General features: G+C 39.9%; 1 protein-coding gene across 1 annotated transcript in view; it reads left to right on the forward strand.

Moving 5' to 3' along the window:
• PIEZO2 (piezo type mechanosensitive ion channel component 2) overlaps positions 1–17906 on the forward strand; it is a 312801-nt gene that overhangs the window by 172181 nt on the left and 122714 nt on the right. Inside the window, exons 5-6 of the mRNA XM_086472533.1 lie at positions 1061–1223; positions 15658–15868. Of these exons, the coding sequence (XP_086328659.1) occupies positions 1061–1223; positions 15658–15868 (374 nt within the window). The remainder of the gene's footprint in view (positions 1–1060; positions 1224–15657; positions 15869–17906) is intronic.

The raw sequence follows: 17906 nt of genomic DNA on the forward strand, positions 1-17906 counted from the left end.
CAAGGAGCTATACAGGTGCCTCACCTGTCCTTAGAACTGATTATGGACATAAAGCCCGAAAAAAAATTAAATTAAAATTAAAATTGGAGCTCTTAACACATTAAAATGTGTTGATTTCAAGATTGGTAGGTATATGCAGTATGCTTTCAAATAAATAAGATTATGTCCTCTCGTTAATAGTTAAAAGTTCAGTAAGTCCATGCAGCAGCTTAATAAACTCTTCATTGTGCCACTAAATCTGAATCCAAGCCTCCTTTATCACAGTGAACAAAATTCAGACGCCACATCCAAACCAATAAAGTCATATTTCACAACCTAAACAATTCAATCTCCACAATCATAGAATCATAGCATGGTTTGAGTTGGAATGAAGCAGTGCAGTTTTTTTTCTACATAAAATAGTTCCAGCCTTACCAATCTTTCAGAGGAGAATAAAGGTTTTCTTGGTGGGAACCTAACACTTTAATTAGTATTTAAATATTTGTACTTAAATATTAGTAGTTAAATACCAAAAAAGGTATTTAAGAGGTCTGGTTGAATAAAACATATTAACAGTTAGCTGGTTAACTGGTTATTCCTCTGTGTGCCAGGAATGATTAGGGCACACATGAATGCTATCTTATCTTTGCTTGACCTCCTTGGAGAAGCTGGATGCTGTTGTCTTTGCAAAGGATACCAGTAAAGGGACTGTGATTTACACATGGATTTTCTAGGAACTCAGCTGAAGTCTTTCTTGTGGAATTTGAGTGTCGTTCCTGTGTTGCTCTCCATAAAATGGATTCAGAATTGGGTTAATCAAAGCGCTATCACTAAAATATGCACATGTGACCTCCCAGTGAACAATCACTTATTCTGTACTTCTGGAGAGCAAAAATATCTGTCTGTTTAGAGTTCCTTGATCATCTTCATATTTCTCGTATTGCAAAGCTTTCTTATTACTGGGGTTTTGGGATTTTTTCTTTGCCTTGAGCTAACTTTCTGTTCCAGTTGAAAATGTCACTAGAAGTAACAAATGTTTCTTTGTTTTTTTTTTGTTTTGTTTATTTTTCGTCCCATGCAGTGTGAAAGGAGCAGATGCTGGAAACGTGATCAGACTATTTGTACCAGATATTGGGATGTTCATTGCTAGTCTGACAATATGGCTCATCTGCCGCAACATGTTTCAGAAGCCAGTAACCGAGGATGCAGCACAGTGCAACATGCAGTTTGAAAATGAGGAAATGGTATCAAATACACATTTCTATCTGTATGGCTTTTAGCTAATAGTGAGCTTTGGCATTCCTGTCTGAGGTGTGTTCTGAAATGGTTTGATGAGGACTGGGTATGTTAAGAAGTGAATCTGCTTTCAGGAAACTATAAACATTTGTTTTTAAAGTGGAAAAGTTACAGTTGTTATTATCTTGAGAAAACAAAGCAGAATATGAGAAGTGGTAGATATGCTACTGAATATTTCAAATCATTTTGAGTTAAGAAATGATCATGACAGTCTATCACAAGTTGTTTCTTCACCAGAGCTGCTGGTTAAGTCTGACAATGTTGTTTGGCTTTATACATTGCTCGGTTTCTTAGGTAACATCCATGTTTCCAAACTTGTTATCCAAGAATAACAGCAGTATCTGAGCGATTATCAGAAATCACTCTTAGGAGAAGGGAAGAGATACTGTGTATTAAGTTCATGAAAGTTGTTATCTAAAACTGTGGTCATACTGAGTGAGCTTCAGGATCATTTTGGGGAATAGCTTAGCTAGAAGTGTTTGCTGTGTATTTTACTAGTGGGAAGAAGAATGGCAGAGATACCGAATGCAGAAAAATCCACAGAAAGAGGGAAACAATTTTATAATATAAAAAGTTGCAGTGGAAATTTAGCCCAGGGTGCAGAGAAATTCCTACTACTAATCTTAACATGTTTTTTATCAGACTGTCTAGCATGCCTTGGGTCTCATTTTCTGTCTTCTTTTACATGTGGGTGGAATGTTTTTTTCTTTACTCTCGAAACACCATTTTTAGGGGAGACAGTTGTAACTTGCTTGTTTCAAATAGACATTGCACTTTGAAGTGGGTAAAATATTTAGGGGGAATCAGATCCCCATTTTGGTGCCACTATAGAGAGGAAGAAAAGCCTCTCTGCATGTTGCCATGTTGTCTGGGTTGTGGTATTGCTAGAAGCTCGTTGAGTTTCTAGCACATGAGAGCTCAGTATCAGGACTGTGCTTTATATTCAGTTGCAGTTGTAATTCTTAGGGACTATTCCAGCAGCTGAGGATTGCCTGAAGATTGCAGCAGTTAACTACACATTAGAGGATACGTAGGCTTTGGTCTGATGAGCGTACACAAGGTTTTGCTGTGCCTCCTGGAAGCTGGTTTTATCAGCTTTAAAACTGCTTTGTCATTGGAGCTGTGCAAATTAGATTTAGCAGCAAGCTAGACTCTGGGGCTATACCGATGAGGGGAGACATTTGAAGTATTATGAAGTGTGGCTAATTAGCATGTTTTGTGTTCAGCCTGTCTCAAAAAAAAAAGAGTTGCATTTTACCAAAGTGGGCTCTACTAGACTTCTTCAAAGCCCTTGATCTCCTGGAAAGAAAGCATGCACGTGCATATAATGGGAGTAAGCTGATGGCAGAAGCTCAGAATGAAAACGAAAGGGCATGCTTAGGTTCCTCTGAATCTGGATGATGATGTGTTCAGATACTCAGATGTTTGGTTCAGAGGTGAGCCTGAGCCTGGAGTCTGGGTTGAAGGGAGCTCAGTCTCCTGGAGAGGATGGGTGCTGGCTTCCAGGCAGGGTTCAATAGTCATTTGCCTGGTATGCAAGGAAAAAAAACTGAGCTAACAAACACTAATTACCTAGCACAGATTGTAGCTTTAAGTTGGGTTGGACCTAGACTGGCTACCTCAAGGCGATCCACCAATGCAACTAAATGGGCTAGAATATTCCACAAAGGAAAGAGAAAACTAACTGCAAAGAAATATTGATCCGGGGCAAATAGGAATCTGCATAAATATATTTTACTTCTTCACATCAAAACTCAGTGAATATTATTTATGTTCCATTAACTGTATGTATTACAGAATATTCCGTTAACACAGCAGCTGTGTTTAGATTTAGTGACACCTAAAACGCTATCACAGGCATTTTTTTAAAAAAGGGATAATAGTTACTGCCATGTGAGGTGATCCCAAATGCTTTAAGGAATTCTGATCTTCACAGCTGAAGCGATGAATCTACATCAGAATAACCTCCATGATTTTTAAAGATGGAGTGAAATGAAGAATGGAAAATTAACTATTAAACACATTTTTCCAAACTTCAGCTTTCTCTTTTTAGGTGTCTGCACATAACATCCTGGAATCGTTTCTGCTAGTTAGGAGGGGGCTGCAGAAGCAGCTGAATCTGCTAGGAATATGTATTTGGCAGGACCAACTGTAAGGAACCTAATGCATATGCAGAGCATGCAGCCGAGTGTCTGAATTCGGGAGAATATTGGCATGATCTAAAATAAGTCCAAACTGTGTGGGTTTCACATGATAATTTTCAGTTCTTCGTTGGTAGAGTATACTGGAAAAGGGAAAACTAAGTGATCAGTTCTTTTAATTCTGCATTAGCTGACTGATGCCTCTGGCTGTGTGTTGGTGCAGCTCTGCTGATGCTGTAACTCCATTGAATTAGGAATCACAAAATGAGTTGCAGCAATAACTGCGCTACAAACAAACGCTTCAGAAGAAGTGTTGAGCTTGGTACTGTGCCTCCAAGGGAAATAGTCGTGGGTTTGGTAGACGAGCCCTGTAGCCAATTCCAGAGTTGAAGAGCTTTTCCTGAGAGTCCCTGCTACCAGTCATCAGAGATGCATGGTATGAGGTTTTGTTAAGAATGTATCAGCTGATTCGAACAGGCTCAACAGAGCCATAAGAGAGGTGACTTTTCAGATTGCTAGATGCCTAGCCACAGATGGCTCTATAAATCAGGAAATCAGCACTGTGACTTCCAGGCAAAAACAGAGAGAGTTTGTCTCGCAACTTTACCTTTTTGCATGAAATTATTTACACTGAGTGATTCTCAGATCTCCCTGCTTTGGGAGAGAGTGAAATACTATGGAAATAGGCTTAATTAAAAAAAGAAAGGTTAAACTATCTACTCCTTCCAGAATTTATGTGTAAGAAAACCTGTTAAATAATTATTTTAATACTTTTAAAAGTGACCTTTTCAAAGCTCTGTGTGAATCCATCACATTTCAGTTCTTATATGGGCATGCTGAAAACATGCCTGAGTTGAGTAGCAGTTGTGATACTCAGTTGTGTGCAGTACTTTGTCATGGCAGTAGCCTTCAGAAACCAGCTGTAGGGTACAATGGATCAGATCACTCATGGATTGAGATGCAATTCAAAATAAAAAGTATCAGGATCCAAATTAGGAACACAAGGATTCATTGAAAAATGGATGTCCTTCTTCATTATACTGCATCCAACTTTAGGGGAAACGGATCTCCATCAGAAAAGTATATTCTACAGAACAGAACCGAGGAGAGGAGGCTGTAAGGCAGTGAGAGACTCTCAATTATTTGTAAGTAATGCTATCCCAGGAATAAGCAAAGAGTGTGGTTTTAATTAACAGTGAGTCATGAAGTAGGAAGGTCTGCCAGATACCAGGCTGCAGTCCAACTCATTACCACCCCTAAATGGTTGCACACTTGGAGCAAATGTGTCTGCAGGCCTTTTTTATTAGGGCTCAGAAAATTTAAAGCAGGTGAATTCAGCTGGAGACAGGCCCGGATTGCAAATGCCGAAAAGCACAATGCCAGTCACAAGGTGTAAAAGGTGGAAGAAAATAAGAAAGAACAGTTAACTCCCAGCTGCAGCTGAAAGTATGAAATTTTTGATTTGGTGCAGATGGTGGTTTATATGCCAAAATGCAGATACAGTATACACAGTCTGATAGGTATTAGAAAGGAAGTAGCTTTTTCTTGAGACTGTGGATGAATTGCCTAATATTGTAAGTGACAGTGGCGGGGAGGAAAATCCTTCTGAGATTGCACAATTTAAACTTTAGAAGAGATGTTAATCTTAATTGAAATATGCAGTTGTAGTCTTCAATGTGACTTCCTCCCATGGCACTTGCTGCCTTGCCCATTGGAGCTTGTTTCTTATCCACGCTCTTCTAGAAATCAAATGGGACCACTGGGCTTGTATTTTGTCCCATAATCTGAGGCAAGCTTGATGCCAGAGCCTCCACCCCTCCTCTTTTCTGTGGAAGGCAGAGATTTGTTTGGGATCTCAAAAAGGAAGGGAAAAAAAAAAAAAAAAACCAACCACAGAAAAAGAAGAAATTGTTTTAAAATAAACCAAGTTTGGGAATAATGTGAGGATAGCTTGGCTTGGAGTCAAGATACTGGACTGGAGTCAGGAGGACCAGCATGGTACTCACTTTGGCCACAAACTTGGTTTGTGTCCTTGTGTCTATTACTTCATCTGTCTCTCAGCTTCTGTGTCCCTTGGCAAATAGGAGCAGTAAAAGTGTTCAGCTTCCTAGCTTTGTCTTTCTAAACAGTGACAGCACTATTTGTCCTACACCTACATTGGGCGCATAGTACATCGAGAGCTCTCTTTTGGTCCAGGTCTCCAAGTGTAACTGCAGGACATACAGGACAGAATCGATAAGCTCTGGGAGCTACACATGCCCCATGCCTTGTCCAAGGACTTCCTAGTCTAGAAATTGCCTGTTTAGAACAGTATCCTCATCCTGAAAGTAGCTGGTACCTGCTGGATAAGGACAGTAAGGAAGTAAGGGAGTAGCCTTTTTCCCCATCTCCAACATCACAATCTATCCTGATCTCTCCTACTGAGAGACTGACTTTAATCCTAAAACATGTGGTTTCAAATCCCTTCCAAAAAATGTTGGTTTTAATTATAGCTACTCTGGATAATCTTGTTAAACATATAATTATCCAGACCCTTTTAAAACCTCATTAATGTCTTGGCTTTGATGGCGTCATGAAGCAAGGACTTCCACAATTTAATGTGCTCTCTGATTTTATTTTAAATTTAACACTCTTTAATTTTATGGAAGGTAGCTTGTATTACATGTTATAAACCAGAGTGAGACAGTATAAGGGAAATAAAATGTATTTATTGTCTTGCTTATTTGTCCTTTTAAAGGTAAGCAATCCCTGTTCTTTTTTCAATTTCTTTTGTCATTTTCATTATTTTCTCTGAACTACCTGTCGTTTTGCGATATTATGTTGAGCTACAGGGAATATCAATGCCTCAGCATTTCAGGCAAGGTCTTATTGTTGATCTAATTGATGGTATTATGACATTCATTATTAGATTCAGAGATTGTCAGGTTGGACAAGTCTACTAGCGTATCACCTACCTGGATATCCTGTATAATGGGGATAGTTAGTTCAGCTTAGAGCACAGCTCCAAGATCTGATGTCCCAGTCCTTGTTGCTAGCATCTTGCCATTTTTCTTGCCTTCAGATGCAGAGATCTCCTTTGAGCTGTTTACAGTGGTGCCCATGACCCTATTTAGATGATCATCCCATTTTTCTTAAAGCCTGTGATGAGTATATTTTTCCTAAGATGTTTTATTGTTTTGTGTTTATCTTAATTTTATTTTATTTTACCAGTGTTAAACATTCCCCTGACTTGATTAGCTCTCACTGGTACGGGACCCTTTGGCCCTGATTTCTCTGAACATCTTTGTCTGTGGAACTTCTTCTCCTTTAATATTTGCTTCTCTTCAGAGGTGGCAAATGATGGCTATTGCAGAAAATATTGTAGAAAGTACTACAAGTGAAAAAGAGGGAAAAAGAGCTTCTTAGGGTTGGAACCTATACGTCTTTTATCTTCCTGGTGACACCCATTTTATTCCTCTTTTTTCATCCAATCGTCATCTCTGTTTAGCACAGCATTGTCTTACCTTTTCTAATTGGTTATAAATAGCTCTTTGGTTTTGACCTCTGGAGAACTGGTCCAAACCCAGTTGGTCTCAATGTGCTTTCAACATGGTCTAAGTAGGATTTCATACCTTATTTCTGTGGTTTAAAAAGAGTAGGTGAGGCTCCCTTATCGCTTTGCTTGTTATGTTTGTAGTGGTGAAGTTTGCCAGACCTTACCCAGCTGCCTCCCTCACTAACAATTCTAATGCATCTCATCTTAACAAGGGTCAAAAGTTTACAAGTTACATTAGCTTCTTGGTTTGATGCACATGTCTTTGGATAAGTCTGAACACAAATACGTAATTATGCTACAGCAGTGCCTCAGCTACATAATGTTATGTAGTGCAATGCATTATGTACTATCAAATGCTATTAGCATGAAACTTCAGTGTGCATCTGTCCTTTTTGGTTAGAAACATGACATGATGAAATTCTTCTTGTGGCAGCTCTCCGCTGGGGTTACTGGTTTGCTTTTCTAACAGTCCTCGGTTCCAAATTTTGAGATACAGAGATGAAAATCCTGGAATACTATTGCCTTTGGACAGCCTAAGTGATGCATAACACAGTACAAGAAGGAATCTCTTGGGTCGTGGAACTCAGTCTGCTGCTATTGCAGGCAGCTGTATCACAGAATTCCCCCTGGAAGGTAGGAAGCACCATCTTGAAAACAGGGCCATTTTTCTTCATCCCATTGTTCCTGACAGGACCCTGTTCTGTAATTTTGCTTTTCTGGTGGTTAGAAAATGTCTAATTTAGATTGTACATGTATTCATAACTGCATTATATTCCTTTTAGTTATGCTCTTTTGCTTCCATGTACTGTTTCCTTTTCTAGCATTTATTTCTCCAATATTTTGGGAGAAAAAAACCTTACTTCTTTAAAGGTTGTTCTGCAAGGTGAAAGAATTCAAGTAATTTTGGATCGCTTTGTAGATTAGATGTCCCATTCTCCTGTTCATCCCAGTAATCTGTCTCTTCAGGGTGGTACTGGAGAAGTACCCAAGCCACTTTGATATGAGCTGAGGCAATACTGCAAATAACCACAGCACCATGGTTGGTCTTACTTATTTACCATCCTTCTTAACAAGATGAATAATGGTACAATGTGTATATTTCTTGGTCCAGGAGTTACTCCCTATGGGTGCTGTGCTGCTTCACATACCTGCACTAGCTCATTTAGATTTTGTGCTGAATTGTGCCTTGTAGTCAGAACCCAAATCTTCCTATTTCCTTTTTGCTAAAAAAAACATGTTTAATCATCTCAGGCCAAACCACTGAACTCTGCCTGTGAGTTCCCCTCTCTTTCACATTTGGCTTATATGCCTGACAGCTTTTTGAAGTCAAGATGTGAAACTGTGTTTCTATATTGGCCAAGTGAGTCTTGTGCTGAAATCACTTGGTGTTTGCTCAGGTGCAATAGGTACATTGGGAAATGAAATAATCTTTGGCCTTCTCAGTACAATATCTATTGTATACAGGATTCAATGAGTTGCCTTCCTGTTATCCTGCTTCAGAACTGTGCTTGTCTTTATTAATTTTTTATTTTTCATTTCCTCTGAATCGCTGAATGCCTCTGTCCCTATGTGCTTCCGGTAAATAGCTGGTCATTTTTTGCAACAAATTACTCTTTCCCCCAGGAGATTTTATTGTGGAAGTGTGTGTCATTCATTGCTATCAAACACTGCAAACACACTGAAAGTTATTTGTGATGGTACATTGCTGATGAATTTATCTAATACTGTGTAGGCCTTTAACCCAAGCTTTAGCACACTTGAGATCTATCAGTGATAAAATTTTACATTAAGATCTATAGGACTTAAAGTTAATTTGGGATTTTTCTTTTCAGTGATTCCATTGAGTGATACAAATTTTAGATTACTGTTTAAATTCCCAAATGCCTCTATCTCATTAATGTCACACCTACCAAAGTGTTCATTGCAATTGTCTCAGACTCGATTGGTTCAGCTTAGTTAGCAGGGTCTTCCCCTGAAGTTCCCAGTTTTCTTTTTCTATCCTGGCTTGCATTCTGCAGCCTTCCCTCTGTGTATGTAGAGTGATGTTCCCCGGTGACGTTCTGTGGACTTCCCTGAGCTCCCTTTGAGCACCACATGTGTCTCATGCAAGATGATCTTAAAGAAGATTCTCTGGCTAGGCAGCCCCATTTCTGTAAAGCTCAAGTTGAATGACATATGGGAATTGTTTATGTGGAATTTTTTTTTATCTATTCTGTGGCAGAAATAGCAGGGAAATCCATTTCTCACATGCTGACGCTTTCAGAAAAACTGTGCAGTTCTTCACTTTCTTGCAAAATTGGAAATTCAATAATTGATTATCTTAACGTGGTTTAGTATTGACTGTGCGGGTTAAACCTGCAGTCATTTATATCACATTAAGGGCTTGCAGTTCCTTTGATGGTAAAACAAGTAGCAGTTAAATTTCTTTTCCAGCTTTTGTACTCACAGCTGGGTGTGTCTAAAGAATATTGAGTTATATTGATTATTTTTTCTGGATACATTTCTATATGCACGTATGTATGTGCTGCTCCCAAAGGCAGGTAGGTAATGAATTCCTCCTACTGCTGTAACTGTCTCATTTCTGAAGATAAAGGTTGAAGTCTTTTTTTTTTTTTTTTTTGGGCAGGGCAGGCGAAAGGCTTTTAGAGCAAGCTTGGGAATAGGAACTCAGTCATGTTACGATGTTCCATCCAGACTTAATGCACCAGCTTAGGCACCATGGAGGCAATTGACCTAAAATAACAAGATAGTAGGGAGAGAGTCTATGTCCATAGTTCTGCTGGTGCAGTTGAATCAAACAGCTTGTCTCGGATGATTTCTGAACCAAACTGTTCATTAAGATGCCTTTTTTAAAAAAAAAAAAAAAAATTAAAAGGAAGCGCAGAAACTTGGGCATAGTAACAGCAAAGGCGTCTAAGAAATTGTATCTATGCTACTCTGTCACTGATTAGAGGTAAAGAAATAGTTACAGGACGTGATATCTTAATCCTCTGCCAAAGAGAGAATCATGGGTTTACAGTAATAGCAGGGGGCCACGAGCGTGTGCCTCAGGGTGGGCGTGCAAACGGGTGTGCAAACAGCTGGGCAGCATGAAGGCAATCCAGCCGACTTTAGAGAAACCGTGTGGCTATCAGGAGCAGGGGTTAGGAGCCTGTACTGAGGTCTGGGATGCTACAGTTAAAGCAGTTCTTGCGAAGGTTGACCAAATTGCCAGAAGGAGGTCAGGCCATGCGGTCTGCGTTGTTGCTCACTCTTGACTCCTTGCAAAGTGGGCACACCTCTCTTTTCTGTGAGCCAAACCATGCACCTTCAAGCTAACAGAGATCATGAAAGCCCTTCTCTGGTACCGCCAGCAATAAATAACATGATCTACCAGCATGTACAACTCTGTCCTCATGCTGAACCTGTGTACCTGTGTCTGTGTGGGTCAGGCTGCTGAAGGGGGGTTTGAGGAAGGCTCTGGGATGTGGCTGGGTGCTGGGGAGAGCCCTGCACTGGCACTTCAGAAGCAACAAGAATGTGTTTAAATCAGTGAACTCACACACTGCTCTCCAGGAGGCTGCTTCGGGCTCTCCTTCACAGAGGTACTTTGCAGAGCATAACCACAGGACAAGCAGGTTGCCTCGGGAGCATGGCGGCGTGGCCATGCAATCTAACTGCAGGTTGCATTTGTGCCACCTGCAATACAGACCCTTGGGAAACACATTGTCGTCTCGACATTAAGTTTGATAATGAGGCTCGTCACTACATCTCTATAATGTTTTAAATGCCCACATAATGCATAGATAAATTGATACAGTGAGATAGCAGGATCCATTTAACCTCTGTTAAAAATTCTAGAAGCAACATGTTAAAAACAATTGGTGAACTTCACACAACTGTGAAGTTTTTCTCAGGCCTGTTTTTCATTTTCTCACTCCTCTCTGTTTGTTCCCTGGTTCTTGCTGGGAGGAAATGTCAAAAGTACTGCAAAAGAGGCTATTTGTACAGCATTTATGAGCCAACTGGAAGGAGGAAGTGCCTGAACTCTCATGAGAACTTATTCTTGTGAGCCTAGCAATGCACACCTGAGGGATCCCGATAATTAATGCAGTGCATTAATAGGGATGGGAGTTGTGTCCATTTTGAGACTTGTGTATCCTTGGTTATAACAGCTCTGGTTAGTTAATTTTTTTTTGCTATCATTATTTGAATTTTTGAAGAGTTTCATTCATGTCCTCTCTAGAATCAAAAAGTCAATAAATGAGCAAATTTGTGTTTACAGACACAATACCATTAAACATAGGTACAAAGCAAGGAGTGATCTGAAGCAAGAATGGGTTTTAGGTTGGAGTTAAGGCTTCCTGTTAGTAAATACATCTCTGGGACTATAGGATATCTTTGTGCAGTAGTGTTTATACTGTACCAGATGAAACATTTAAAAGTTGGATGTTGATAAAGCAGCCCCCAAAGTAGCTAATGGACATTCTGGCCCTGGCCACAATAGTAGCTGCCGTAGCTGCCATAGCTGCCACAGAGGCTGCACTGTTTCCTTGCCTGTTCTCTATCTCAATTTGGCAGTTTAAAAAAGTGTTGTACAATGCATACTCCCGGGACGTCCACCCAATCACTGGAAAACCTAAACTGCATTTAGTTTGTTTATAAAAAGTCCTGGGGCACTGCTCTGCAGAGCAAAGGTCATGGAAACACATGTTTATGGCTTCACAAATGCTCTATGCTCCTTGAATGGAGAAGTTTATTTGATTTAATCAGCATCCACAGGGATACTGTAATTGCATAATAAGTAATTTATTATGGAAGTAAAAGTATTTTTCTAACTGTAGCCTATGTAGCATGGGTTTGTAGCTTTAGACTAATCCATGTAGTAAAAAGAGCTTTGCAAAACAGTCTGACTGGAGTAATGGTGTTCTGTGATGAGCGCATACTTGCATGGCTATTTAATCACCAGAAAGTGTTAAAACAACAGGCACATTATCACCATGTTGGATGTAAAAACTGTTCACTGTTTGCCTGCCTTCAGCAACTTGAAGTGCTCAATGTGAGAAACTGGAAAGCCGTCCCAGATAATCCAGTCGGTGGGCGGTGAATATGGGAGTTGGGGAAACCAGAGTTTGTCTTTTCGACATACACTGGGACATGGCCTTTCAGCTACTTGACTTCACCTTGGATACTGAATTACAAACAGATCTATTTGTATACAGAAAAATACCAAACCTATAGTTGTTTAGTACTCATAGTCTTTTGACTGAAATAATCATTGACTGCATTATGAATGACACCACTGGGAGATAGACAGAATAAGGCTAAGGACTAAGGTATCACCCTTAAAAGCACTTGCAGATAGGGAAGGGAGAGATGCGGAAGCTAACCACCTCTTTCAGGGAGCATGCTGGTGCAAAGCCCTGGTTTCTGAAACCAGGCAATCCTTGCACAGCCATATAATTGATAATTCAGGCTGTGCTGAAAAGTTGTGAAACAGTGTACATCTGTTCTGGAAGAGCTTCTGGGACTGCAAATTATGGTTGTTGTTGATGATCAGGTTTTCCCATTTGCTAGCTTGTCTTAAACTGAGAGGAGTGGTTGAAGAACCCCAACTCCAAACAGACATTTGTAGTTTTAGAAGGAAAATTTGGGAAATCATTTAGGTATTTGCTGAGGTTCATAAAGATGAAGTTTTCTTTCTGACAGATGATGACCTCAGTAATGCCAGAAGTAGGTTGTTCTGCATGTCCTATGAGTGTGTGTGAGGTCCTCACTTTTTTTGTAGAACTTGGAATTTGTATTTATATGTCTAAGTAAAGTGGAAATATAAGGGAAGTTAACTTCTTTGGTAACTCACCAACTTGCAAGCTTTTAGCTATGCTTAAAGTGTGTAAGCCTCAGTCCACGGAAATTTTGGACCATCATCTCCTCCTCAGCTGTATCCTGGTCCAGTGAAATATCCTCTTTCCTAGTGCTTTCCCCTGGCCATGCTGCCATACATGTCTACTAGATTGTTAATACTGAACTCTTAGATAAAATGTAGCCTAAAGGTCCTTCAGATCAATGAAATGAGTGATTAGCCTGGTCAAGTAAAAAAAAAAATGATCTTAGTTACTGTGATAGGAAAATCCAAAGACCCGTTTCGAGGTGATCAAGCTGTGAAATTGGGCATTTGGAACCTGAGGTTAGGGAGACAGGTAGGGGAAGAGACAGAAAAGGACATAAAATGTCATGTTTCAGTGGGCTGTTTTTATGTGGCTTTCTTACTTCTGTGTCCTCTTTTTTATTTTGTTGTTTGAAGGTATTGTGTATTTTCCTCCAATTTTTACTTAAGAATATTTTCATTTTGGCCATTTTTCCCTCAAGTATGTTTCCTGCTTCTGCATGGATAATATTTTATTATTTTCTATTGTGACTCTTCGGACTTCTGTTTCCTCTTCCTGTGTATGTATAATTAAGGGCTATCTCAGCAATTTAGACGGAACTCCCATTGAGCTTAAGCCATAAAAAGTATATGAATCCTGTTTTCATGTTCAACATAGATTCATGGTATTCATAGAGATATGAATCCTGACACTCTCCTATGGAATAACTTATTTATTTTAAAATTATTCCTATGCATTTTTGTAAGTAATTCCATATTTTAATGCATATTGTCTTCAGCAAATTGAAAGCACTAGCTGAAGAAACAAGGGCCTCCTTCACACAGACCTATGTATAGTAGGCTTGCCATTTCGTAACCTTTAAATGTCCAGCAGTGTCACTAAGTCTTTTTTGTTGGGGATATGACCACTGTTCACTGGTCATAGTAAGCTCAAGGCACAGGAGGAGCAGGATTTGGTCTGAAAGGACTAGATGAGGAGCAGGCTCATCTAGTAATTACAGCACAAGCAGAAATGGTTGTAACTTTTGCCCTTTGTGTGGATTTCTCACTGAAGCAGCTGTGGCAGAAGTAAGAGCATAGTGTATCATTCAGCCTACTGTCAGCACTGTTTCTGAATATTTAAGAAGCTCCCGTTTAGACAGGAGCTCAGATACAAGCAGCAGTGATGAACAGACAGAATGCCTCTTCATGCTGCATGGCTCAGAATGCGATGACTGCATGTTTGTGCTGCCATCTCCTCCGTTATTTTGCATAAGGATCTAATAATTTGTGTGTTGAGAGCTGTATAAAGGAATGGTGGCGAGCAATTGCAACGGTAGTATACTCCATTTATAATGGCTATAGCTAGTGAAATAGCCAGATATGTCCAAGGGAAAGGTAGATTTCCTAATCAGCCCTACTGTATTTAATATGTATTTTGTTGTCTGTAAAATAGACACTCTTGAGAATAAGAAGGCTTTTTCTGGGTATTCACAACATTGTTAATGCTCCAAAGTAAGAGGAGAAAGTTGGCACCAAGCTGAGAGGTGAAATGAAGGAGTCCACAGGGAATTTTGTTCCTTTGGGAATCCACGTAACAAAATGGTACTGAAGAATTTGGTTAAGTAGGCTGAGACTTCAGCTGTTCCTACAGCAATCTTATCTGTCGATGTGGAATTTTTGGCTGCCAAAGGTCACTAATAAATGTAAAACTGCTATTCTGATGAAAAACACCAATAGTCTCTCTTTCTTACTTTCACACACAGAGATACTGCTTGGCCAGGACTAGCGTTAGCTAATACAAGTTCGGATTATTGCCAAAGAAGCTATGCTGTATTACACCAAGTGAGAACCTGGCTTAAAACTATGACTTTCTTTTTTTTTTTTAAATATGCCCCTACATGTCTGTGAATGACTAATTTTTCCATAAATTGTATCTTTGGGTGGGCCTCTTGCTAATCCTGCAGATTCTCACTGTGGGTTGATGATTTAGTTTGCATCACTCAATAGCCGCGTATGTCTTCTGGTCTCGAAGATACAATGAGACTTGATGGTGAAGGCCACTGCCAAATCCTAACAAACTGCTGAAGTATGAGGGGCCTTTACGTGTTTCCTTCTTTTCCTTTTTCCATTGTATAGTTCTAAGCCACTGTCTCATTTCCCCTGCTGAATTGTTGCAGATCACTCAAGCATTCATTTCTCTCTTGCTCACTTTTTCTCCTTTTCTTTCACCATCAGCCAATCTCACCATTTCTCGTTCTCTCCCCAAGCCTCTGCTCAGTGTATTTTTTTTTCTCCCAGACTGCCCTTCAGTCACCAATGAGCTATCTGTCCATTTATTTCAGCCCTTGTTGCCCTGTCTCAGATCACCCTTATTTGCCCCATTCTAGGTTTTGCATTTAAAGTCCAAGAAAGGGTTTATGGGGAAGAGTTTGAAAAGTGAGATTTGTTAAGGAACGTCAGCCAGGAAGGCACTTGTGCTTCGTGTCTGGAGCTTATACCTGAAGCTGTTGAGCCAAGAAGGAGTTTAAGAGATAATACATAGCAAGATGGAAAAAATGCTGAGCAAACCAAACCAGATTTCCCGTAAAAATGAACAAGCAGCCTGTTGTGCACGTGTAAGAGGACTGCAGTCTTTCTCGGGGACAACTCTTAACATCCTTTTTTCTTGAGACAGATCTGAAATGTACAACTCTAGCTATAGCACATTTTTCTTGACTCTCTTGTTGCTTGCATATAGTCAAAGATTCTAAGACGACTTCATTGTTATAAATAAGATATGTGTGGGTTTTGATTTCAAATGCCTTTGCATCTCTGTCTCTCTTTTGCATTCGCTTTTTCTTTCCTCCCTCCTCTTTCAGGCTGTAAGAGAAAAGTTAGAGCCAGATGATGCTTTGATGTATGAAGAAGATCTGGATGACGAAGACTGTGGTGAAGCAGAATTCGAGGAAACCATGAAATTAAAACTGCTGCGTAGAATTGCCTGTCTAGCATCGAAACTGAGGGAGTTTATTGGCAACATGATAATCACCACTGGAAAAGTTGTTGTTACAATTTTACTTGGTTCAGCAGGTTGGTGCATTTGAAAAATTTTCTCCAGAGCCCATTAGATTATGCGTTTAACAAATGAGTTTTCAGCGCTTTGGTACCTGCGGGAATAACAATGGAAATTTTTAAGGGAAAAGAAATTGCTGCTGATTTTATTTAAATTAACTTTTTGGCAGGCATTGGAATATGCTGAGTTGCTTAATTTTTTTTGTACTAATACTGTATGGGCCTATCATTCCGCATATATCTTTCATAGTTGCTGTTACAAGCAAACAGTGAATGCTTGCATATTATAAATTACTATATATTATATATATACAAAATAGTGTGAATTCATAGATTTGATTCCATCACTTCCAAGTGTAAAAAGGAGCTATATTCACATAGCCTTTAAAAAAAAGAAAGAAAAAATAGAAAAGATTAGTAGGTCTTAAAAGAGTGATAAGTAGACTTCATGTTGGGTTTTGATGTGGTTGGTAAAAGTAGCTGTTTTGATATGATATAGCCAACCTTTTTATAAGGTATTTGATTTAGTACCACATAATCAGCTAGAGCCAGAATGGAAGTGTACAAAATCACTGTAGGTTGTAATTAATCAATTCAAAATTAGATGATGCAATTGTAATTTAGCATTTGTCTGCCCACTCATGTGTTTGAATGGAGTCCTTACATATAAAGTATAAGTACAAGCATATACTTAATGTATACGTATACTAGTATATGAAGTATAAAACAGTAGTACAAAACCTGTTTGATATTGAATGATGAGGACTGGTCAGGTGTGGCCCTTTTAGTCAGGCAGGCTGGTTCTGTAAGGTAACATTATCTGGCAGCCTCACATGTAGCCAAACACAAAGTAGTAAATCTAAAAAGGGAAGAAAATAGGTTCTGTGGATCACCATGGGGCCTGACATCAGGGAAGAGAGATGCCATTAAAAACAAAAAAAGCCTGATGCCATTCTGAAGTTGCACGTGTGAACAACACACAGCAATTGATCACGCAGCAGTGGCAGGGGGCAGTTTCGTCTGAGTGGTGATGGGCAGCTTGTCTGCGGGACTCCAACACATGCTGAGAGCTAGGAGGTGTTCAGAGGAGAGTTAGAAAAGGACCTGGGGTCTGGGAAGCCTGTATTCCAGAGGGAGACCTCAAGCTTAATTAGTTAAATACTTCCTTACTTACCACGCCAAGAAAAAAACAAGATGAATGATGATTTGACTGCAGCCTTAAACTACTGACAAAGGTACAAAGTGCCTCCATTTTTTTAACAGACATCTCATCTAGTAGAAGTTACAATACAATCCAATAGTTAAGTGGTAAATCTAGGCAATTTCAGACCAGGAATAAATTCTGAATTTTTCACAGCCAGAGTAATTTGCCATAATAAACAACTTATTTGTGGATATAGCCCTCATCATGAAAGCAGTCGTAATAGGTGATCCCTGTGGTCCTGTCAGTGCTTTTGAATCTGTGAGCCTATGGATGCACCAGCAAGCTATTCACTGGCGCAGAGACAGAGCACCCTAGGCTGAAGACTTGGTCTAAAGATGGTGAAGCTTAGGCAAAATGACCGTGGATAAGAGTCCTTACAGTGCCTGGACTCAGCCCAACTGGGGACCAACCCCTGGAGCACTACCCCCAAAAAACAGGGCAAGCTGGCACCTGGCACAGTGCAAGTCCTCCTGCCAGAGTGGCTGGCTCCGCTGCCAGGCCAGCGGGTGTACCAGTGGGCCACCAGGAGCCTGCAGGTCTGTCCTGAGGAAGGTGGCTCCTAGACGTGCGCTAGTAAGAACTTAAAAATAAATTGAGACAGGCGTCCCTGTTAGCTTTGGTAGAGACTCTGCTGGACTGGTGTGCTGGATGTAAGCTTTCTTATGTCATTTTCTCATGGTTGTCACTCTTAGCTGTGTATATGTATCCTGCTTCCTCATTTACTTTTGTAGGCTACCCACAGCACACTGGGTCTCCTTCACCAGTTAGACATATTCACAAGTGAAATACTCTGCTACATGTGCAAGAGCAAAAAACGATACACATATGTAAGAAGGAGAGTCTTCGTCATAT

Source organism: Leptosomus discolor, chromosome 13 (assembly GCF_034619465.1).
Source record: "Leptosomus discolor isolate bLepDis1 chromosome 13, bLepDis1.hap2, whole genome shotgun sequence".
NCBI lineage: Eukaryota > Metazoa > Chordata > Aves > Leptosomiformes > Leptosomidae > Leptosomus > Leptosomus discolor.